Source organism: Pleurodeles waltl, chromosome 8, assembly GCF_031143425.1.
Source record: "Pleurodeles waltl isolate 20211129_DDA chromosome 8, aPleWal1.hap1.20221129, whole genome shotgun sequence".
In the NCBI taxonomy this organism is placed as follows: Eukaryota; Metazoa; Chordata; class Amphibia; order Caudata; family Salamandridae; genus Pleurodeles; species Pleurodeles waltl.
The window spans coordinates 599,107,429-599,132,236 of record NC_090447.1 but is presented as its reverse complement, the minus strand read 5'-3'; the positions used below and the strand labels follow the sequence as shown (position 1 = coordinate 599,132,236).

Sequence of the window (24,808 nt, the reverse complement as noted above, 5' to 3'; positions counted from 1 at the left end):
AATACAAGAATTTGGGGAGTGGCACTATTTTCAGAAGGGCAATGTGACCAGCCACTGACAGAGGCAATATATGCCAGAAGAACATTTGAGACCTAATAGATGTGATGGCGTGGGTAAGGTTGCCATCAAAGAAATCCAGAGGTGAATGATATATCGGGATCCCCAGGTATCTGAACACAGTGGTTTGCCAAGGTATCTGAATGTCATTGAGGACAAGGTCGGGGTTGGGCAATGTGGATCTGAAGGGGAATAAACATGTTTTTGACTAGTTTACTGTCAGGTCAGATATGTGAGCGTAGTGATCAAGTATCTGGGCAACTGAAGTTGGGAGTGTACATTCGTGAGCTATTATATGAATTACAACACCATTATTTTTTGGGGGGATTAACAACTTTATTGATTTTATGAACAAATATGTAGACAGCTTATAGGCTCTATGAGGTATGTGTTGAGTACAGTTCGTGCTGCACACTTTACATCCATTGTGAGATGAAAACAATCACTCGGTGACGGGAAATATCAAGAAAGCATACGTATTGCCCCTGCATACACATCAACCCATCTAGTCCAATTATCTACCCCAAACTTTTTCATGTTTTTTTGGGTAGCCTCTTGCGTCGTATACTGGGTTTTTCTGCATCGCACACCAGTCATGCCCCTATGCCATTGTGTCAAGATTGAGGGATTGGAACTCTTCCATTTAACTGTAATGTTATGCTTGGCCACCATGGTGGCCGTGCCTAGGAATTCCTTCTCTGTCTCTGTGCCCCCGTGCCCTCAAACACTCCCAGACCAGGGGATGCCCGGAACCTCCCACCCCAGGACATACGTGAGCTTCTGCACTATCCCTGTCTGGTATGTGTAGATTCCTGTACAGGACCATACCATACGGTAAAAGTCGGCTGCCGATTCTGAGCAGCAGGGGCAGTGAGAGCTAGGGAGAAAACCTGCATGGTGGAGCCTGATGGGAGTAAGATAGATGCAATGTTGGTAATATGTTTGGATTAATCTCAACCTGGAGGAGATAGTTATGACCCAGGAGGCCATAATGGCTTCACACCAGTCATCATCCTTCAGGGTGCCAAACCATTGTTCTCAGCGTGACCCTAGGTAATCGAGGGATATGGAGCCATTGATAATAAGGATACAGTAGATCTGCGAGGCCCTCCCTTCCCCCAGGGCTCCCATAAGGACCTTGGCCTCTATCAGGTTAAACTCCGGTAAGGAAACTTCCCGAGGGATGTGGGTTGCGGGTGCATGGCGGATTTGTAAGTATTTGTAGAATTGTGTGGAGTGCAATTAATAGCCGTCTTGTAGCTCTTCGAAAGAGAATAAGTGAGATCCTGACCAGATGTCTCAAAGTTTTTTTTATCCCTTTCTGGAAGCCCTCCAGTGTGGCCACTGCTCTAAGCCAGGTACCATGCCATAGTCGAGTCTGGAGGGTATGTTGGGCCTCCCACTGTGTCTGTTGGAGTGTAGCTCTTGCATGCTAGTAAGACCGTGCAAGTGACCACTGGGAGGGTAGCGGGTACCGGGGGGGCAGTAAAGCAAGTCCTTAAACAAGGGGATCCCCAGGGAGGCGAGCTGAAGTTGATAGACCTGGTCTGTCCATCCCCAGGGAACCAGTTGTTGATCATTAGTAATGGGGTTGCTAGATAGTAGAAGTAAAGCTTAGTAACCCTCAGACCCCCGTCATGGGTGAACGTTGGCAAAGAGCCAGGCGAGGCCTGGAGTTGCTCCAGAGAAAAGTAGTGTCAAGTTTGTTAAGGGTCTGGAAAAAGTGGTGTAGTAAGTGGAGCTGAAGGTTTTGGAGCACATATAGAAATCTAGGGATGATCATCATTTTGTATAGGGTGATCCTCCCTGTTATATTCAGTGGGAGGGATTGCCAGCAGAGGAGATCTGCCTTCGCCTTCCTGGTCAGGCAGTTAAGGTTTAAAGACCAGGTGAGTTCTGGAAGAAGTGTCACCTAAATCCCGGGGTAAAGGAAACTAAGGCAACGGACAAGAATTTCAGATTGCCATGCCACACGCTCGCAGGATTTACTCATTGGTACCAAGACCGATTTATTAGCAGAGTTTACATGTAAACCCAATGCTTCTCTGAAATGTTGGAGGATCCAGAGGCAGTGAGCGCCCGTTGTCATGGGGTCCAAGAAAAATAGTAGGACATTGTCTGTGTAAAGTGTGATACAGTCCTCTCGGGTGGCATTCCAGTGCCAACCCTACATCTGGGTGTCACAACAGAGAAGTCTGGCCAGTGATTCTATCGCCAGGGTAAACAGGAGGGGAGACAGGGGACAGCCCTATTATGTCACTCGCCTAATGGAGAAGGAGTCTGGAAAGACTCTGTTGACCTGGACTCTAGCTGGGGGACTGGAGTAGAGCACGCAGACAAAGCCACGAAAATTCAGTCCGAAGCCCATTCTAAATAAAACTCGGTCTAGAAACCCCCAGTCCACCGTATCAAATGCCTTTTCAAAGTCTATAAGCAGTAAGGCCAGGTGGGGTGGCAGGTGGCGGCGATGAGCTAGGGCAATGTGGAGCTGACAAAAGGAATGCCTTGTGCTCCTGTGGGGCATAAAGCTGCATTGGTTTGGGTGAATGAGTATTGTAATCACCTGTCTTAGGTGGGTAGCCCAGATTATGACATAGAGTTTCACCTCAGTATTTATGAGGGAGATCAGGTGAAATTCGGAGCAAGAGGTTGAAGGAGGTTGAGTCTTTGCGATGACTGTGATTGTGGCCATGTCAAAGTCAGAGGGGATGGCACTGTTCTTAACCACTTCCAGATACAGTGCGTGGAGTTGGGGTATCAGGGTGTCTATAGCATAGTATTCTGCAGGGAACCCGTTGGGGCCCTGGGTTTTCCCGGATGCTACAGCCAATATGGCTGTGCCAACCTCTTCTGTAGAGAGAGATTGGTCCAACAGCATGGAATCGGTCTGGGAGAATCTCAGGAGAGGGGCGTCATCTAGAAGGGGATTGTCTTGCTCACATTTGTCGGTGGTGGTGCTCCTTATAGTTGACAATAACCTTCAGGAAACGTTTGCGCTATATCTCTTAGGGTATGATGGGGGTGCCCCTGGGAGTCCATCACCCCTGGAATTAAACGGTTAGCCAGCAGACCGGAAGTGAGCTAATAAAGGAGCTTTCTATTTTTATCCCCCCAACTATAGACCCTCACTATTGAGGCTCTCCACATCTGCCTTGCTGTATCTAGGGAGATGTGACGGATTTCTCCTCATATGTGCCTGAGCCGTCGAGGTACCTCTTATCCGCTGCCTGCGGTCAGCTTCCTTTCAAAACGAAGGGCTTGTGCCTCTAGGCAGGATATACGAGGGGTCTGGGTACGCCCTTTACATCTAAGGTGGCTCTTGGCATATCCCCTGATGGTGGCCTTGCGAGATGCCCATAAGACACCTTCAAACTGGACTGAGCCATCATTAAGTTGAAAATAGGCCAGTATATCCTTGCTCAACATTTTTCTGTAATTCTTGTCATGGAGAACCCAGGAATTGGGTCACCACGTGGGGCGATACGCGCCCGTTGAAAAGCCAATGTGAAGGACGAGGGGGGGCGAGGCCCGATATGCTGTGTGGGAGAATATGAACTTGGTTAACGACGCAGCAATCTGAGGCAGGCATAAAAATTAGATCTATGCAGGAGTGATTGTGATGAGCTGCAGAGGTATGGGTGTATTGGAGACTTTGGGGGTTCCATATCCTCCAAACCTTGCAAAGGTCTAATGTCGAGACCCAGTCCAAGAGGTGCTTAGTACCTGCTCGTCTGCCAGCAGAAGGAGTCACGATGTTGTCCTGGAAAGGACAGTGGATCTCCATTAAGCATGTCTCCTGAAGTAGTAGTATGCTGGGAAGAAAGCGGCAGGAGTATTGCAGAACCGCCGCTCACTTGATTTGGCTCGGAGGCAGTTGAAATTCCAGGCAAGTACCTGCATAGTCCCTAGGTTAAGGTATGTGGAGGCCATACTGTTGTATGACAAAGAGCGTAAGCCAGAGTATGCTGGTTGTGGGCCGTGGTGCTATCTTCCGTCTAGAGGGACTGGTTACATGTCACACTTATGGTGCCATAAGTGCAAAAGTAAGGTTTGAATAAGTATTACATCCCTGAAAGCTGTTTCTACAGCCTAAATAAAGGGAAAAAACAGTAAAACATCAGTGTTACTATTACCCTTCCTCCAATAACACCCTCCCCATACTTCACCTAAAGAAGCATCTGTGGCCCTGAACATATGAACAGAGTTCTAACTCAGTTTGAATTCGTGAATGGAATGGTGGACCCCTTAAAGTCGTAGGATAATGAGCAGGATTTCGAACCTACGGTAGCTGGTAACTGGTAAGACATCATCTGCAACTGCCCATGAAGGTTACCCTTTCAGAGAGTTGGGCTCCTTGAAAGATCAGTGTCATCCACCAGGGCTGCCTGCGGCATGGTGGGTCTTGCCTGAAGGTTGTTATGTGTGGTTTCAAGAGATCCGAGAAATGGAGAGATGAGAATGGCCAATGCTGCCTCTTTAGTGTCCAACAACTTTCCTGTGTTAAGCTAGATTATGGTGGGAATAGTGGGAGTAGTGTTCAGCACCTTCCCTGTGTTATTTTATCTTGAAGTGGGAAGAGTGTTTTTAATCCTTTCGATGTCTGAAATCTTCCCTGGGATAAGTTGTATTGTAGTGGGAATGGTTGATGTTGCCTCTTTAGTGTCCAGTACCTTCTGTGAGTTAATTTAGATTTGAGTGGGAATAGTAAATGTTGCCCCTTTAGTATCCAACACCTACTCTGAATATTTTTATCTTGGAGTGGGAATGGTAGATGTAAACCTTTTGGGGTCCAACATCTTCCTGGGATGTTGTACTGCAGTGGGAAGTATTGATGTTGCCTCTTTTAGTGTCCAGTCCCTTCCCTGTGTTTAGTTAGAATGGAGTGAGAATGGTAATTATTGCCCCTTTCGTGTCCAACACCTTCCCTGAGTTATTTTATATTGGAGTGAGAATAGTCTATCTAACCCTTTTAATGTCCAAAACCTTTCATGAGATAAGTTATGTTAAAGTGGGAATTGTTGATGTTGCCTCTTTAGTGTCCAGTACCTTCCCTGAGTAAAGTTAGATAGGAGTGGGAGTAGTAAATGCTGGACCTTTAATGTCAAACACCTTCCTTTAGTTGTGTTATCTTGGAGTGGGAGTAGTATATTTATTGTCCTTTTATTGTCCGAAACCTTATTTGAGGTAAGTTGTATTTCAGTTGGAATATAGATTTTAATTTATTCAGTTGTATAGTTATGTGTTTATTTTGTTTGTAGTTAATTGGGAGTAGTATGTGTTATTTTTGTAGTGTTAAATAATTTTTAAAAGTAGTTTTTGCATTGGTGTGGTAAAAAGGGTTACCATTTGCAAATTATTATTTGAGTAACATTGTTAGGTATTGAAAGAACACAAAACATACAATATTTTATTATTTTTATTTTGAAGAAAAAAAAATTGCAACTTTTTCATATTGTTAATACATATTTATTAGAAAGTACATTTATCAATGTTTATGTAATATTTGAAATATTTATTAAAAGTATTTAAAGAAAAACTGATGAAATGATTTTGAATACATTTTAAGTAATATACATATTCATATTTTTTTAACACTGTATATTTTAAAATGTTTTTTAAACATATTTCACATAAATTTTTATAGTTTTGTAGCATAAATATTTTAATATATATTAACTGATTGTATATATTTAATATACAACACATTTTTAAATCTTAAACAATGACAGAATTAATGTTTCTGAATATATTTTCAGTTATATACATTTTTATGTTTGTTTAAATATTGTATATTTTAAAATATTTTTAGAAACATATTTTACATATATTTTTATACAGTTACTTAATATCAATATTTCCAATATATATTAAATAATTATATATATGTTATAAAATATTTAATATATATTGTACATTGTTTGTAATAAGTTTTGGAACATTGTTGTACCTGTGTTCTATTTTTTAAACATTATAATAAATATTTACTAATATTTCTGCTATTTTACCCATTGATTGTGGGGAGATAGTATTTTTTTTATTTTTATTAGGCAGCCATTTTTTACTGCTAACTAAATTTTGTAGTCTATTGGTGTTATTGTTGGATCGTTCCTGGAAGAGAGAAGTTGGTTTTGTCCTGTTCTGCATCCGTAAAGGTAAGCTATTTTCTACCTTCTTTTAAAGTATTTGTAAAATGGGGGGAGGTAGGACAGTTGTGTGTATGATATGTGTGGTGGTATTGGTCAGTTTGTTGTGTAATTTATTGTTGTCTTGAATGCTATTTTGTGTTGCATACTTTTATCATATGTTCTAGTAATTAAAGTGCTTTTTTGGTCTTAGTTATGGTTAGTGTATGTATTCCTGACTAGTTTTGTGTACATTATTATCATGTATGTATGTATTTGGGAATGTATTGTTTTGCACAGGATGGCTTTTTATTTCTTTTGTGCAGGTTTAATTTTCCTGACTATTTCTAGGACAGTCGGATGTTCCGTGTTTTTTTTTTAAGTAAATCTTAATTAATTTATTAGAAACTAATTTAAAAAAAATAGATTTCATTGTTTTTCGGGTTTCCTGGAGCAGTTCTTTTTTTCATAACAATTTTACGGTTTTGTTATGGAACCTGTTGACTGTAGATTGTGTTCAGGGATTGGAGTTTTTGAAACTACATTTTTAAATTTTTTGGTGCTTTTTAATATGGTTTTTACAACTTTTTGGTGGACTACTTTTTGGTAGTATGCAGATTTGACGAGAGAGATGCAGCAACAAAACTGTAAGATAATTTTATTAATCTGCTGGGGCAGGAAATGTTAAATATTGACAATTATGTTATGTTGATATATTTATTATGCTGTTTAGTTGAACTATGTGATGTATTTTTAAAATTATGTAAACGTATTTTGTTAGTTTGCTTTATATATTAAATATTTTTTTATATTTTTAAAATAATAGTATTAATGTTTTATTATCTCAGCGAGTAAGGCTAGTATTAGTATTTTTTCACTGAATTAATAATAATATTTTACTAGTTTAAAAAAAAAAATGTTTGAATTATTATGCTGTATTATGTTGTAGTTTGTTAGATGCCTGGTAGATTTTATAAGTGGTTTAGAGGTTAGATTTGGCTAATATTTCTAGGTAGTCTAGGCCTTCATTGTATACATCTTCTTTGAATTATAGCATTTCAATCATTTTTCTTGTTTGGTTAGTTTAGGACGGATTTCTGTAACAGATTGTTCTATTGTAAGTTATTGGTAGCTTTGCTGTTTTGTATGGCTTCTAGACATTTGTGTAGTGTAGGTTGAATTTTGCCTAGTGTGGCTTGGAAGGCATAATGCCATCCTTCCACTGGGTTGTTTTTTTTGCCTCCTGTGCCAAGGTGCTGTTATAGACATTCCAACATAGTATAAGGAATTTTGGCTGGAGTCTGTGTCCTGACCTATAAAGTCTGCCTACCCATGTGTCCTGAAAGTAGTCCATTAAGGGTGCTAGTTTGTCTTCATTATTTGGTAATAGGGACTTTCTATCAGCGTGTTGTAATGGTTGGCCACTTCTGTTACAGGGACATTTGCTAGTGCAATTAGTTTTTGGATTTGAAAGGCAAATTGATTGTTGGTGGTGTATTCCACATTTAGGCCCTCATTATGAGTTTGGCGGCCAGATGAACTGACTGCCAAACATGCGGGGAGGACACCACCGTCATAGTGAAGGTGCCCCCTCTCATTGTACTACAATGTTGCCACCGGGCTGCCTGGCAGGAACTTTGCATTATGACGTTCCTGTCGGGCTGACCGGCAGGTACAGTGCTACAATAATGACCTTGGCTCCTATAGGGGAGCTGAGGGCAATACTGTAGAACACAGCACCCTCGGAATGCTCACTGTCTGCAAAGCAGACAGTGTGCATTCCGAGAGTGCTGGACTGGGAGGCCCCTGCACTGCCCATGTGTAGGGAAATGCCTCCCTTGGCATGGTTACCCCCTAACATTTTGCCTTTTGTAGATGCCAGTTATGATTGAAAGTGTGCTGGGACCCTGCTAACCAGGCCCCATGACCAGTGTTCTTTCCCTAAACTGTACCTTTGATCCCACAATTGGCACAGCCCTGGCACACAGATATGTCCCTTGTAACTCGTAGCCCTGGTACCAAGGGCCCTGTTGCCAGGGAAGGTCTCTCAGGGCTGCAGCATGTATTATGCCACCCTGGGGACCCCTCACTCAGCACATGCACACTGCCTCACAGCTTGTGTGTGCTGGTGGGGAGAAAATAACTAAGTCGACATGGCACTCCTCTCAGGGTGCCATGCCCTCAACCCACTGCCTGTGGCATAAGTAAGTCACCCCTCAAGCAGGCCTTACAGCCCTAAGGCAGTGTGCACTATACCACAGGCGAGGGCATAGTTGCATGAGCACTATGCCTCTACAGTGTCTAAGCCAAACCTTAGACATTGTAAGTGCAGGGTATCCATAAAGAGTGTATAGTCTGGGAGTCTGTCAATTACAAACTCCAGAGTTCCATAATGGCTACACCGAAATCTGGGAAGTTTGGTATCAAACTTCTCAGCACAATAAATGCACACTGATGCCAGTGTGGAATTTATTGAAAGATGCACACAGAGGGCATCTTAGAGGTGCCCCCTGTATACCAGTCGAATTCCGAGTGCTAGGCTGACCAGTTCCTGCCAGCCTGCCACAACTAGATGAGTTTCTGGCCACATGGAGTGAGTGCATTTGTCACTCTGTGGCCAGGAACAAAGCCTGCACTGGGTGGAGGTGCTTCTCACCTCCCCCTGCAGGAACTGTAACACCTGGCGGTGAGCCTCAAAGGCTCATGCCTGTTGTTACAGCGCCCCAGGGCATCCCAGCTAGTGGAGATGCCCGCACATCCGGACACATTTTTGGTGGCAAGTCCGGAGGAGATAATGAGAAAAACAAGGAGGAGTCACCCACCAGTCAGGACAGCCCCTAAGGTGTCCTGAGCTGAGGTGACCCCTGCCTTAAGAAATCCTCCATCCTGATTTTGGAGGATTCCCCCAATAGCAATAGGGATGTGCCCCCCTCCCCTCAGGGAGGAGGCACAAAGAGGGTGTAGCCACCCTCCAGGGCAGTAGCTATTGGCTACTGCCCTCCAGACCTAAACACACGCCTAAATTAAGTATTTAGGGGTGACCCTGAACCCAGGAAATCAGATTCCTGCAACCCACAACAACAAGAAGGACTGCTGACCTGAAAGCCCTGCAGAGACGACGGAGACGACAACTGACTGGGGCCCAGCCCTACCAGCCTGTCTCCAGACTCAAAGAATGTGCACAGCAACGCATCCAGCGGGACCAGCGACCTCTGAGGACTCAGAGGACTGACCTGCACCTAAAGGACAAAGAACCTCCTGAGGACAATGCCTCTGTCCAGAAACAGCAACAAAATTGCAACAAAGAAACAACTTTAAAGAGACTCTCACTTCCCGCCAGAAGCGTGAGTCTTCACACTCTGCATCCGACGCCTGGGCTCGAGTTCAGGGCAACAAACACTGCAGAGAGGACTCCCAGGTGACTCCAATGACGTGGACACCCTGAGTCGACCCCCCTGTATCCCACAGCGACGACTGCAGAGAGGATCCAGAGGCTCCCCTGACCCCGACTGCCAGGTAACAAAGGAACCTGACGCCTGGACCAAGCCCTGCACCCGCAGCCCCCAGGACCGAGAGGAACCACCTACCAGTGCAGGAGTGACCAGCAGGTGGCCCTCATCCTAGCACTGTCGGTGGCTGGCCTGAGAAGCCCCCTGTGCCCTGCCTGCATCGTCAGAGTGGCCCCCGGGTCCCTACATTGATTTTTACGGCAAACCCGAAGCTTACTATGCACACTGCACCCGGCCACCCCTGTGCCGCTGAGGGTGTGTTTTGTGTGCTTGTGTGTCCCCCCCCAGTGCTCTACAAAACTCCCCTGGTCTGCCCCAGTGCTCTACAAAACCCCCCTGGTCTGCTCCCCGAGGACGCAGGTACTTACCTGCCAGCCGACTGGAACCGATCACCCCCGTTCTCCATACGCGCCTATGTGTTTTGGGTCCTCCTTTGACCTCTGCATCTGGCCGGCCCTGTGTTGCTGGTGCTGTGGCTTTGGGGTTGCCTTGAACTCCCAACGGTGGGTTTCCGATGCCCAGGGGAGTGACTGTGTAAGTGCTTTACTTACCTGAAAAACTAACCAATACTTACCTCCCCAGGAACTGTTGATTTTTGCAGTTTCCACTTTTAAAATAGCTATTTGCCATTTTAACCAAAACTCTGTGTACTACTGTTTTAAATCAAAGTTCCATACTTACCTGTGTGAAGTACCTTGCATTTTATGTACTTACCTCAAATTGGAATCTTGTGGTTCTAAAATTAGAGAAAATATATTTTTCTATATCAAAACCTATTGGCCTGGAGTTAAGTCTTTGAGTGTGTGTTCCTCATGTATTGCCTGTGTATGTACAACAAATGCTTAACACTACCCTCTGATAAGCCTACTGCCTGACCACACTACAACAAAATAGAGCATTGGTACCACTAATGTTGACAGTATCAACCTCTAAGGGGAACCCTTTGACTCTGTGCACACTATCTCTCACTTTGAGATAGTATATACAGAGCCAACTTCCTACAGCATGCCTCAGGCATGGGCAGTGCAGGTCCCCCCCCCTGTGGCCACCGGCACTGGCTTTCTGCCAGCCTTTCCATGGAGGGGTCCCCGCCATGCAAAGGCTGGCGGAAAGCTGAGTTGTAATCAGCCAGGCGGTGCTGATTTCATCACCGCCTTGGCTGAGTACACCTTAGTCTGCCGTCACCGCGTCGGGAACCATGTTCCTCGGGGGGATAGTGGTCTCCTGACAGGTCCGCCCACCAGGGTTGTAATGTGGCGGTCAGACCGACACAGTTGCGGCGGTCCAACAGTCACTACAAGGCTGGTGGTCCTTGGATTTTTGTAGGTGGCGCTATATACTTTAATTAAAATGATACTAACATCCCTGTATGACTGTGTGGGGGTATATTTTAAGTATGGATTGTATCATGGCTTGCTCATAATCAATAATGATTTTTGGGGGATAGTAGATGTTTGTCTGTTGTTTAATGTGGTTTAGCCGATCCACATACCTACTGCCTTCTTTGTTTGTGAGTAATGCATACACAAAAGGTATATTAGTTTTCTGAAATTCACCATGTATGGTGTATAGTTGATGGAATGGTTTGGGACACATTTTAAATGTGCAATCCATCATCCATGCTTGACATTGGGCTGGTTTTAGGAAGTTTGTAGGGGTAGCAAATATAAGTATACATTTGTCATGGATTTTATTATCATATAATAGGAATTCTTCCTCTCTGTGGGTTATTGTAAGCTGTGGTGGGATGTCTATTTCTCTGAATGTTTTAGGAGCAGGTGGGGTTTCGCTGGTGGCTCTCTTAGTTCATGTCATAAGCCATTTCAGGGTGGGTAATGATGATAACTTGCCTATTATATGTTCTGGCACATGGGGTATTATGTCTTTAAGTATTTGTGCTGTTGGTTCTTGGGAACTACTGCTTACTTCCCTTCTGTTTTCTAGTACTTCTCTCACTTCTATTTCTATTACATTGGGAGGGTGGTTATGCTGTTTAATATTGATTACTACAGTTTCTTTGGTAAAACAGAACAAACAAGGATTGCAGCAAGCTCATAGACAACGCACTATCCCTGTTAGTACCCAATCATAGCAAACAAGTAAAGAACAATAATATTAGATTACAGTAAGCGTGCAACTACACCATAGTTCCTGCTGCAACAAAGGAACTTAAGAGGAGCTGAAAGCAGCCCCACAGGTAAATACTCTACAAGGCGGTGCACCGCACTCTGTGCAGAAGATTTATATCATAAAAAAGAAAGAAAGAGTCCAGTGTTCTGACAGTGCAGATAAGTAGTCTTTCCTTTTTAATACTTCATAACAAGTCCGAAATATTGGTTCCAAACGATTCCATAGGTAAAATAAATTAGAAACAAAAGAAGTGAAATAAAGAAGCCATGTGTTCTTGCAATTCCATGAACAATTTGAGAAGTGCAGATGAACATCCAACGCGTTTCGCCCAACAGAAGGGCTTCTTCAGGGCTGTAACGTAACCAGAAAAAACATATATATACTGTGCTATCCATTGCACAAAGAAATTGTAACTATAAAGGTAAGTATAAACATATAAATCATGAAAATAAGTCAAAAGAGAACAGAACCGCGTACCAACACATTGAGAGGAGTGATAAGTCCGTGCAGAGCATATGCAGGAACATGCAGGCACAAACAAGTATTGTGAGTAGTATAAAACAAGTGATCAGACGATAAGTTAGATATTAATAAAGTTGAGACTTAATTGTGAAAAGATATGTATATCAAATGTTTGTAGTAGAAGTACAAGTGAAATCCCAAAAGGGAGGAAGCAGGAGGCAACCAAGTGTTGAATTGCATTAATAAAACAAACTACTGAGAAACTAATATAAAACATACCATGGATGGTATCCAGTCAGAGATAGAAGTAGCAAATGTATCAATAAAACAGATTCCTAAAGAAAAGCACGACCAAGAAGTAAAAAAATATAATTGAAATTGTAAAACAGAAAACAGAAAAAATTGTGTCCCATATGCAAAATTAAGCTAAACTCAAAGCGCTTAGAGGTATCAAAATGTGGAACATACGTGTGAATTAACTGAAAAAGGAGCCAAAAAAAATAGACTTGTATTATGTTCATTGTTTGTCTCGATATCTATATTTGCTTGTTCTTACTTGAATTGTGTTTTATCTTACTGTATGGTGCACATTATGTTACCCAAATAATATGTGCCAATTGGTTTGATTTGTCTTCATATGTATTGTTTTGAATGTTTATATTTCTCTCATTAACATGTATACTTCGTTTCCCATGTTTAATAGAGTAGTCATGATCACATTACTCTCTTGGGCTTGTTATCTCTTTTTTCATTTTCCCCACTCTCTTTTTCTTATATATTTCTTGATCTCTACCCTCCCACGGTATACTAATTACTCTTATTGTTTATGGCTAATATTTTTTGGTCCATTTCTTTTTATTGTACATCCTGGTTTATTTAAAATTTTCATGGGGTACCAGTCAGTTGTATATGTTTTTTTTTATCTTTGAGGATTTACTCTTAATATAGTGGTCGCTATTTGTTCATTTTTCATTTTTATTATTTTGCTCACCCAGTTTCTCTTACAGTTTTCCTCAATACTTATTTCAACATGGCAGGCGTCATTGGTCCTGCCTTTATTTTATTGCCTTTTGGCATTTGCTCCTTTACATAACCAGCCCCAATATGGCGGCTGTCTGTGTCCTTCTTTTATTTCCTGGTTGTGGGAGGTTTTATTTTCCGGCTTCCGGGCTCCGGGCGTACACTACGAACATCCCCGGACCGGAGCTCTCTCCCAAGGGCTTCCCCCCGTGGCAGTCGGCCTCGCAACTGGGCTGGCAAAGGGTGTGATATGTCGCGGTTGTTTTGACTGCGGTTTGGAAGCCTTCTCGAACGCTGATACGCATCATTTGATGAGCGGTAAGCTTATGACTAAGCTTATGATTCACTCACTGTTTTTTTGCCTCCTTATTTCAATTAATTCACACGTATGTTCCACATTTTGATACCTCTAAGCGCTCACCTCATAAGTGAGTTTAGCTTAATTTTGCATATGGGACACAATTTTTTCTGTTTTCTGTTTTACAATTTCAATTATATTTTTTTACTTCTTGGTCTTGCTTTTCTTTAGGAATCCGTTTCATTGATACATTTGCTACTTCTATCTCTGACTGGATACCATCCATGGTATGTTTTATAGTTTGTTTTATTAATGCAATTCGACACTTGGATGCCTCCTGCTTCCCCCCTTTTGGGATTTCACTTGTACTTCTACTACAAACATTTGATATACATATCTTTTCACAATTAAGTCTCAACTTTATTAATATCTAACTTATCGTCTGATCACTTGTTTTATACTACTCACAATACTTGTTTGTGCCTGCATGTTCCTGCATATGCTCTGCATGGACTTATCACTCTTCTCAATGTGTTGGTACGCGGCTCTGTTCTCTTTTGACTTATTTTCATGATTTATATTTTTATACTTACCTTTATAGTTACAATTTCTTTGTGCAATGGATAGCACAGTATATATATGTTTTTTCTGGTTACGTTACAGCCCTGAAGAAGCCCTTCTGTTGGGCGAAACGCGTTAGCTGTTCATCTGCACTTCTCAAATTGTTCATGGAATTGCAAGAACACATGGCTTCTTTATTTCACTTCTTTTGATTCTAATTTATTTTACCTATGGAATCGTTTGGAACCAATATCTCGGACTTGTTATGAAGTATTAAAAAGGAAAGACTACTTATCTGCACTGTCAGAACACTGGACTCTCTTTCTTTTTTATGATATAAATCTTCTGCACAGAGTGCGGTGCACCACCTTGTAGAGTATTTACAGTTTCGTTGGTAGTTGAGATAGTATGTCGAGAAGAAGCATTTTCTTGACTGTACGTGTATCCCATTTAACACAGTAAAGGTTTTCCTTTCTGTGATGTTATACCTTTTGCACCTTCTGTCATTATGTCCTTATTTACTGAAATAATATGAATATATAAAAATAGTTATTTATCAATGTTTTTAATTAATATACATTTAATTAGAGTTATTATTATTTTTTTAAACTTACTTGCATCTTTAGCTAAGTTTTGTCATGGATTTTTTTTTAGGCAAGCTTCTTCTTGAAACAGGTGTTTTTTCTGTTGGAAGAGATATGGTAGTTTTATTTTTTGCACATATTATATTTTTTGTGTTTAAGGACGTTGAGGTTATTTGAAGTTTTAAGTGTTGTTTTTTAGTATGTTTAAAGTTGTTTTTTTATACACTTTTTTGTGGTTTTTGGGGTGTATTTGTTGATGGAGTGTAGGTGTATGTTGAGTAATCTGTAGAAAAGGATACATGTTAAAAACTGTTAGTAACTGTTTATTAAGAATTGCTTTTTAAAGGTAAAAATATTTTTGTTGCTATTTTATGTATAATTGTTACTTACGTCAACAAGTTGATGTATGGTTGTATTGCTTGTAGGCTTCTCTTTTTCAGGCAAAATCCTTCAGAGTTTCCTCCTCTTCAAAGGATTGTCGTTTTTAGAGCTATTGCTTGGTTACATTATTGTGGCTTTTATATTGTTTGTTTAATTGGTTCAGTATATTTTTGGTTATTTTATTTTCATACTTTTAAATTATTGGTTATTTAGCTTCATCCTAATTATTTTTGCAGTTATGTGCTTATTTGGAAAATGCCAATTAACGTTTTTTATGGTTTTATTTGAGCTAACTTATTTTTTTATTATTATATGTATTTCTTTAAAGTGAATAAAAATTATGTCTATGAAAATAAATATGTGTTGCATGAGTACGATGTTCATATATTTGTAATTTTTTTATTTTGGTTATGTAAAATATTATATTTTATTTATAAATTAAAGTTATTATTGTGGGTTATATTTTTGTTTAACTATTGTGTTTTTCATATTTTAAACTGCTACTTATTATTTGTTTTAACAATACTGTTGTCGTTGATATTGTTCATGTCAATATTTTTGACGTAGTCTATGTTTAGATATGTCACAATAGTTTTGTTCCTGATATTTTTCTTTTAGATAAAGTTTACATTCAATATTTTTGTAGTCGTTAATTTAGTGTATGATATTAGTTACTTTTTTAAATTTAAGTATAGTGTCTAAATATTTTTTTTAACAATAATAGTCTTGATAATTCTGTAGGTCGATATTTGTTGTGTCAATATTATGTCAGTGAACCACCTCTTACGAGAGGAAGTGATCTACACCCTACTCTGTGTAAGGGTAGTCACTCAGCGCAACTGGTAGAAACAAAACCTTATAAAAGTTGTTTCCTCTCCCTTTCTCGCACCAGCACCAGCAACAGCAAATCATACCTCCATGCACTGCCTTAAAACATTTTTTGCTCCACTTTGCGACTGAAGATACATTCCTCAGAAATCCACTGCACAACTGGCAGCCCTCGGCATTTTGAATGGGTGCTCGCACTGAGGCTGGGATTTCACAGCACCTGGTGCATGCACATTCAAAATCTTTTTGAAGAAGTCGCCACCCTGTGTGCCTGCATAGAACATAGTTATTTAGGCTGTGGCTTGGTTGTTCCAAATAACAATGACATACAATTTGACAGCTACTTCTCAAAATGTGGAAAACTTGGTACTTTCAGAATGTTAACATGGAAAATTTGCATTTTCAGTAGCTCATCAATCAATATAACCCCCTCATTGAGTTAGGTATACATTAACTGTACATTTTCAGTAGTCTGATCTGCTTGATCTGTTTGGCTGAGAGTGGAAGATTGCACTTGCCGCCTTCTATTTTTTTAACATTGTATTTATCACGTTTTTTCATGATAGAAAAAAACTGAGAAACAGAATAATATATTCATGTGAAGACGGCGGAAAAAGATAATGAGTCAAGGAATGGTTGCAGTTAGTGCAGACAATAGTCTGCATCTCAACAAATCAATATAACAAAGAACAATAACAATGCGGGCGGACTGAGGCAGGGCTGGGACAAAGGCTGGGGACAGAGACATATACTACAAGAAAGCTGGAGAGTGATGTATGGAGGGGAGCAGAGGAATGGCATGACGCCGCAAAGTTGCATGACTACTACCTAGTGAATTAGACAGCGGGTTTGGAGCTTGTGCGTTCCAGGAATAAAGAGGAGGAGGACATGTAAACACTTGCTGCCTTCTGTGATAGAGGGAAGCTTGCTTTACTAATGCCATCATGTGCAAATACTGTGAGGAAGCAAAAGTTGCACTCCTGCTGCCTGATCAGCATGTGTCCGGTGATGGGGCAAACCTACACTGCTGCTGTCCTAACTATATTTGTGGCCTCTGAAGGAGGGAAGCTAATTGCACTATTTCTGCCCACGATGTACCTCTTTCATTAAAAATGGGTGTTTTCACAGCTTATGAAGAATAAAAATAAATAGAGGGAATGCACTTACATAGCATGCCCTATGTACAGGGACTTTTCCACAATATTTGATGTGAGATGCCTGCTGTCCTTAGGAAGTTCTTGACCCCCTGATGGGCAAAATATGAACACCAAAACATGATGAAAAAAGAAGCACGTTCCGTTGCTCTATCCTCTGTTTTTAATTGTGTGGCAGGTAGACACCAGTAAAAAGCATTTTTAACTCACCCACACACAATTTTAATATAGGTACCAGAATTTGTTAAAGGCAAATATAAATGTTGACATAAAGGATGTGACCTTACCAAAACAGTAGCGCTGCTGGCTGTTTAGACTGGTGGATGTAGATCCCAGTGATAAACCACACCATGTTCGGTAGGTGGATCTCATTATTCTACATGAGTGCATGAATGTACGGTAATTCTATTAGAGGTTTTACTCTTTCTTCCATGTGTGCTATGCTTCTTGTGTGTTTATGTTGGCTTGTTTATGGAGAGTATATAACAATTATTTGACTCCTCTCACTTCCTCTCTATTGTGTGAGCTACTTTTGTTGTATCTGTCCTGTTTGTGTGAGAGAATTGTGTGATGCTCCACTTGGTACTGCCACCTGCCCTTTTCTTATACTTTGAGTTAGGAAAAGCTGTGCGGTTACTGTCCATGTTGTACCTTTGCTGTGTTGTGAAGCTTGGTATAAAACCATCACACAAAAGAGAAAACAATTCATAATGCCAATGCTCGTTTTGATATATGACGCTACTGAAAGAGTGAACCCTCACAAAATGTGAGCAGAGATTACTTTCAGTTTCATGGGTGAAACATGCAGATTTTGGAATGGAGTAGATAACTTTGTAATATTCTAAAACATACCTGACAAGAGGGTCCATGTTATGTTTATACATGACATAGACCCACTTGCCAGATAGGTTTTTAAAACATTACACTTTTAGCATTTTACCCAACATTACTTTGCATGCTGGTGCTTTGAACTCAAGAAAACATTGTTAAGGCAAAAATAAATAAAATAATAGGATTAAAAGTGAAGAATGACTGATAAGGAATAGTGCACTTGACAGATTAGTGAAATGCTAAATATAATTTCTCTCCTGACTTTCTGCCTTTTTCCTTAACAGCCCAGTGGGTGAGAGGGCAGAGTTAGCCCTTCAAATTGAAACAGGAATCTCCCACTGGTAATGGGTTAACAGTAGGATTCCATGGTGAAATGAATAGGAGGCTGCGAGCAGCGGAAATACTAGGAAAGGAAAGCCAATGTTGTGACACCCTTCTTCCCGAGCATCTGCCTGTGACCCTGCCTTGAAATGGTGCAACGCTTCCTGTCTCACAAGCGTCCCAATTGGATTTTACCATCATCAAAGAGGAAGTAGCACACATTTATATGCTGGCAGTCCCCATTGTGCCAGCAGCATCACTCGGGCCTGAAGAACTCCTTTGTGGGATACATCTGTAGATCAGTGCTTCCTAAACTTTTTAAAAACAACCCACTTTTTAGCATGAAAAACTTGTGTGATCCACCTACCTTTAATGGACATGATGCAAACGATTTTTTAATGTAATTAAATCATTGTGTGGTAGCTCACTTTCATGGACAGATAGAACGTTTTCAGTTCAAATGGACACTAAGGGCCTGATTACGAGTTTGGTGGATGGGAACACCCGTCAGCCAAACTCCCGAAAAGGGTGGCCACCACTGCAATGGTGGCCTCCTCGCTAGACCTATTATGACTTTCCCGCTGAGCTGAGGTTTCGGCCTGTCAGCCCAGCAGGAAAGTGGCGGCAGCATTGTCACTGGCTCGTAATCGAGCCGGCGGCAATACTGCCACCTGCAGGTGGCAACAGCACCCTCATAATGCACACTGTCTGCACAGCAGACAGTGCACAATAGGAGGGTACTGGGCAGGTGTTATGCCATTAATTGTGTTTGACCAATGACTTTGTGTTTCACCACTGCACATATTAGTTGTTCAATGTTCATCAGGAGCACATTACATTCTGCATTCAGTTTAGCTGCCTATTGGCTTTAACATGGCATTAGACATTACATTTGGTATTTAGGTTAGCTGCCTATTGGCTTAAACGTGGAGTTAGACATTGCAGATGAGCTATGTTTTTCCACATGGTAGACCAAGCTGTGATTTTCAAATTGAATTCACACGAACCTTAATGTGATAAGAGAGCGTATATTTTGTGTTTACCTCTCAATCCAGCCTGGGAACGAGTGAAGTTTGGAGACATGACCACTCTCCAAACTTGTTCGGTTCCCCCCCCCTGAGCCAGCGTGTTTAGACTAAGGGGCCTGTTAGCAGGCTTTTTACGGTGGCCCTGGGCAGCAGCAAGGGGAAATTTTCCAGGACTTCAGTCAGGAGTGGACGTCAGATGCCTGGCCTCCCGTTTGGGTGGAAAATCTCTTTCTCGCAGTTGAACAGGAGTCATCAACTTGCAGGCATGAGAAGGCTGACGAGCAGTGATAGGCCCCACGGTGATGCAATTTTGACTTTTATTCTTTGCTTTGAAGTTATTCTATGATATAATCACATGTATTTCCTGTGTACATTGCAATTGAGAAGTACTTTGATATATTTTGCTTTCATTGCTGCGACTACTTTTAAACATGTGCTTCCAACCTACTAATCTCGTCTTTGAGGAACCTCGTGGTGAAATAATAATAATAAATGTCTTCTTTAAACTAAGAAGTGCATTCCAGAGAATTTTTGTCCGCTCGGTCATAAGATAAGGAAAGCAAAACATTTTGCTGTTAGTCGGCAGTCTGTGAGTCGAATTGGAGCTTGAAAGTGCACTATTTAAAAGTGTAATTGTTTTTGTTGTTTAGAGAATTAAAGAAGCATGGCAGACCAGGTTTGAAAATGCATGTGAAGTTAAACTGCCTTATGGTGCTGTGAGAAACATGTTTTCTTGTTTATCAGGACTTTGCGAGTCTTGGGATGAGTGCTTGGATAAAGCAAAAGTGTTTTCATATTTAGAAAATGTGCTTTTTGAAAGAAATGATGTCCTTTTTGTTCTTGACAGAAGGGTTTGGATACTTTTGTCTGCTTACAGAAAAATGCATGCGAGATGCAGGCAGTTAGAACATGAAAATAAGAATTTATTTGAGCAAATTAGCCAGAACAAATTATTGCAAGATAATGCTGCTGATGTAGGAGACTATGGCTTTTCCCATTCAAGTAAGGAGGTGGTTAAAAAAGGTGGGGGCCAGTGTGAGCCTCTTGAGAAGAGCGTAGATCTCCGTGTGCAGAGCAGCCCACGGTTGTTGGCAGGAGTTAAAATGCATTCCTTAAAAGATTACACTGAGCACAAAGTTGAGAATGTTATATTCAGACCGCTTTTGCAAAGTACGATGATTAAAATTAATTCAGACAAGGCAGAAGTACTGTCGCAAAATGTGCAGTTTCTGGAAATTCAGTGGAATCCAGAAAATAGACAGATGTTGTCACAGGTAAAACAAAAGATTTTAGAGTTTCTTACTATTTGCACTAAGCAAGAGACACCGAGTTTCACAAGCTTGTTTGATTTTTGGAAACAGTATAGCCCTCATCTGAGTAAAATCTTAACACTTTGGTACAAAGTAATTGGGAAAACACATGAGTTTGAAGGGAGTGAGAAGCAGCTGCGTGCTTTTGATTTGGCAAATGAAATAATTCAACAGACTTTAGATTTGTGCGCAGTGCAGGAGGGAAACACTGATTTACATGTAAATCAGAATCAGTGGAGGACAAGGGTGCCCCTGGAACTTTGGATTAGAAAACTAACTGACTTTGTGGAGCGCTGTACTCCTTTTGAAAAACAGATTTTGACTTGTTCTTGGGCTCTAGTGAATACTGAGCAAATGACATTAAATGATAATGTAATTATGAATCTGAAATATCAATCATGCAGTGGGTGATGAGTTCACCTAAATCTCACAGTATAGGACAGGCACAAGAGGCCAGTATCATACACTGGATCTGGTACATACAAAACAGGGCTTGAATCACTGCAGCCCTACATGAACAGGTGTCACAAACCCCTTTACAGGATGAGGAGAGGGTGCAGAAGGTACCACAGGTAAAAGAGTCACTAGTGAAATTGAGTGCACCAGTTAAATTTTCTTGTCCCCTGAGGATAAAAAGATTGTTTGTTTGACTAATGATTAATTGAAATGCATGAGCACTAAAAGTCAATGGAAAGCAGTGTCATACAATTCAGTTATTGAAAAGTTGTTGTCTACCACAGGAGAAGGAAAACGTAACCAAAATACAGAGTTGTACAATGTGTGTGAGACTTTAAAGCAAGAGCTGCTTGAGAGGTGTCATTTTTACACTGATTCTTGGTTCACTGCCAATGGTTTAGCCGTTTGGTTTTCCACATGGCTTGTACTTAACTGGTTCAATTCCCTTGCAGATGTTAATGCCAAAATTTCAGAGACAGAAGTGTCAACCCAGAATTCTGACTTGGTGGGGATGGCTAAGTGGGTGCACCAAAAATGTGGACATCTGGGAGTAAAAGCCACTTACAGGAGGGCATAGATCAGAGGGATGCACATTCCCCTAGATTTGATAAAAACTGTGATTTTGCAATGTCCTATTCATCAGCACGCACAACAGAGATCAGTCCCACAAACAGTCAAAGATCAGTTGGGGAGAGGAAAGTTACCAGGACAGATATGGCAAATTGATCAGGTTTTAGGGGTAGTGATTGCTGTAGATTACCAAGTCGAAATCAAAGTTATTCTGATAACTAGAAGAGAATCTGATGTATTCATACAGATTGGAGACAGAATTGCCCAACTTGTCATAAGTGCAGTGAATGGAGGTTTGGTAAAGAAGGAGTCTGCCCCAACCCTTCTGACAGTGCAAGGAAAGGGAAGCTGTGGTGCAGCAGATAAAAACCTCAGTGCTAAGGTGTGGGTTGAAGCCCCAGGTAACCCTCCGGAACATGCAGAAATTATAGCAAAGGGCCCCAAGATTATAAAACAACGAAATGAGAAAGGAGGGCACATTTCAGATGACAAATGTTATTTGCAAGAAAAGTCATACTTTTTTCTTTTGCAGATCCTACCATGACTCGCCACTGACCATGAGTGTGCTGTGTGGTCTCCCTTCTGGTGTGTGCGTGTGGGGTCGGGGGAGGGACCGCCCCCCCCAACCTGAACCTGATTGATTAAAGTACAAACCCCATGGATCCATTTTGCGCAACTGGCACTTTCAGTTCAAGTTCTACATGGGATCAATATAAAGTTTGTCAACTTGTTTGATTACATTCTTCCACTGGAACTAAGCAACATTGCCAGTTAACTGTCTGTGTTTTTTTGTGTGGAAACCTGACTTTCACTTACATTCCAGCAAACCTTTCAGGTGGACCGTGTACCTTCACATGAGAAGAACTCATGCTACATCAACTTGCTGTTTTAGAGACACTGTTCAATCAGTTATTATCCCAATCAGAGCATATAAGTTTTAGTCTTTTCATTGTAGATGTATCTGATTTGAAAGGTTATGAGATCAATATGTTAATCCACTTCCATTGCTTTACAGTGATTGCTTTTATCATTCAAATCTGATTTGCTTATAATGTTTTTGTTTGAAATAAGAGAAAGTCATTGGTCATAGGGTGGAGATGTTATGCCATTAATTGTGTTTGACCAATGACTTTGTGTTTCACCACTGCGCATATTAGTTGTTCAATGTTCATCAGGAGCCCATTACATTCTGTATTCAGTTTAGCTGCCTATTGGCTTTAACATGGCATTAGACATTACATTTGGTATTTAGGTTAGCTGCCTATTGGTTTTAACGTGGAGTTAGACATTGCAGATGAGCTGTGTTTTTCCACATGGTAGACCAAGCTGTGTTTTTCAAATTGAATTCACACGAATATTTTGTGTTTACCTCTCAATCCAGCCTGGGAACGAGTGAAGTTTGGAGACTTGGCCACACTCCAAACTTGTTTGGTTCCCCCCCACTGAGCCAGCATGTTTAGACTAAGGGGCCTGTTAGCAGGCTTTTTACGGGGGCCCTGGGCAGCAGCAAGGGGAAATTTTCCAGGACTTCAGTCAGGAGTGGACGTCAGCTGCCTGGCCTCTGTTTGGGTGGAAAATCTCTTTCTCGCAGTTGAACAGAAGTCATCAACTTGCAGGCATGAGAAGGATGACGAGCAGTGATAGGCCCTACGGTGATGCAATTTTGACTTTTATTCTTTGCTTTGAAGTTATGCTATAATATAATCACATGTATTTGCTGTGTACATTGCAATTGAGAAGTACTTTGATATATTTTGCTTTCATTTCTGCGACTACTTTTAAACGTGTGCTTCCAACCTACTAATATCGTCTTTCAGGAACCTCGTGGTGAAGTAATAATAATAAATGTCTTCTTTAAACTAAGTAATGCATTCCAGAGAAGTTTTGTCAGCTCTGTCATAAGATAAGGAAAGCAAAACAGCAGGGGGTCCCTGCCCCTGTTGTCTACCAGCCTCTTCATGGCGGCGAAAAGGCTGAGACCAGGTTGTAATCAGCAGGGCGGTGCTGCACGCAGCACCGCCCGGGCTGATTGCAACCTGCACCCGCCGTCAGCCCATCGGGATCACCGATACCGGTGGAGACAGTGGTACTCTGGCAGTCGGACGCGAGTCTGGTGGTCTAGTGGCTGCCAGACTTGTAATTAGGCCCTACCTTTGCACAGACATACAGTTTTACTGATAATGCTATATTGTACTGAAATGATAATGTGTGGAAAATTGGTTTCAGTGAATATTTATCATTTGCACATCACCAAGAAAAAGTTCCTTGATTTGTTTTAATCCTAATTTTTGTTTCCATCACACTTCACTATTACAAATAAATTTGCTTCATTTTTGCTTTCTTAACTTCTGAATTTTCACAGTCCATTTACAGGCATTTACATTTTGTTGTGTGTTTCAAAAACAGATATCCTACAGCCTTACTTTTTACATTCTCACCTCAACAAGATTGTCACATAATTCACTTTACTTTTCTTTCTCTGACTGCAAAGTGTGAGGAGTTTGTGAACACCAATTCCCATATTAAAAATCTTAAGCAGCAGTTTGTCAGAAGACAGCCTGAAATGTAATCTCTGTCACATCAAATGTGGCAAGATAAAAACAGAATTTAAAGGCACCAGTGTTTACTGCTTGGATTTTTACAACTCACGAACAATCGGCTCGCCACACCCACCATTTGGGAAACGCTGTTGTGGATAGTTTGCAGGACAGCCCTGAAGTACAGCTGGAGTACTGGGTGTTAGGGCCACGCCCTCTTGTTACTGTAAGAACGGAGATGCCTGTATGTATCACATTCTGCATTCAAGGTGTCAAATGAGACACCGCACCACCTCCTACACAGAGATGGCTTCATCACCATGGAGGACTTCCGAAATCAGTCATGCAGTGTATTGTGCAGCATATGTGCAGTACATGAGACACTATTCTTTTTTGGAAAGTTCTTGTTGAAGCAAAACTTTGGTGAGCGAAGTTCGTTGCTAAAACTAAAGGTACGAATAAACGAAAGGCAAGACTTACTTTAGACGTGCAGTTTACATAAGGGGCAGTCGTGTTTCCGGGAACAAAACCTATAATCTGTGAAGACAAACATAAATTACTTTTAGTTTCTTTACATGATCACACCCTGGCTAAAGAAAATCAAATCCATAATGTTCACGAAACATGTATGTAGGCCAGCTTCCTGAAA

General features: G+C 41.1%; 1 protein-coding gene across 1 annotated transcript in view; it reads right to left on the bottom strand.

Moving 5' to 3' along the window:
- Window positions 1–24,808, bottom strand: part of ATP4B (ATPase H+/K+ transporting subunit beta) — a 124,110-nt gene that overhangs the window by 16,153 nt on the left and 83,149 nt on the right. Inside the window, exon 6 of the mRNA XM_069203492.1 lies at window positions 24,640–24,696. Coding sequence (XP_069059593.1) covers window positions 24,640–24,696 — 57 coding nt within the window. The remainder of the gene's footprint in view (window positions 1–24,639; window positions 24,697–24,808) is intronic.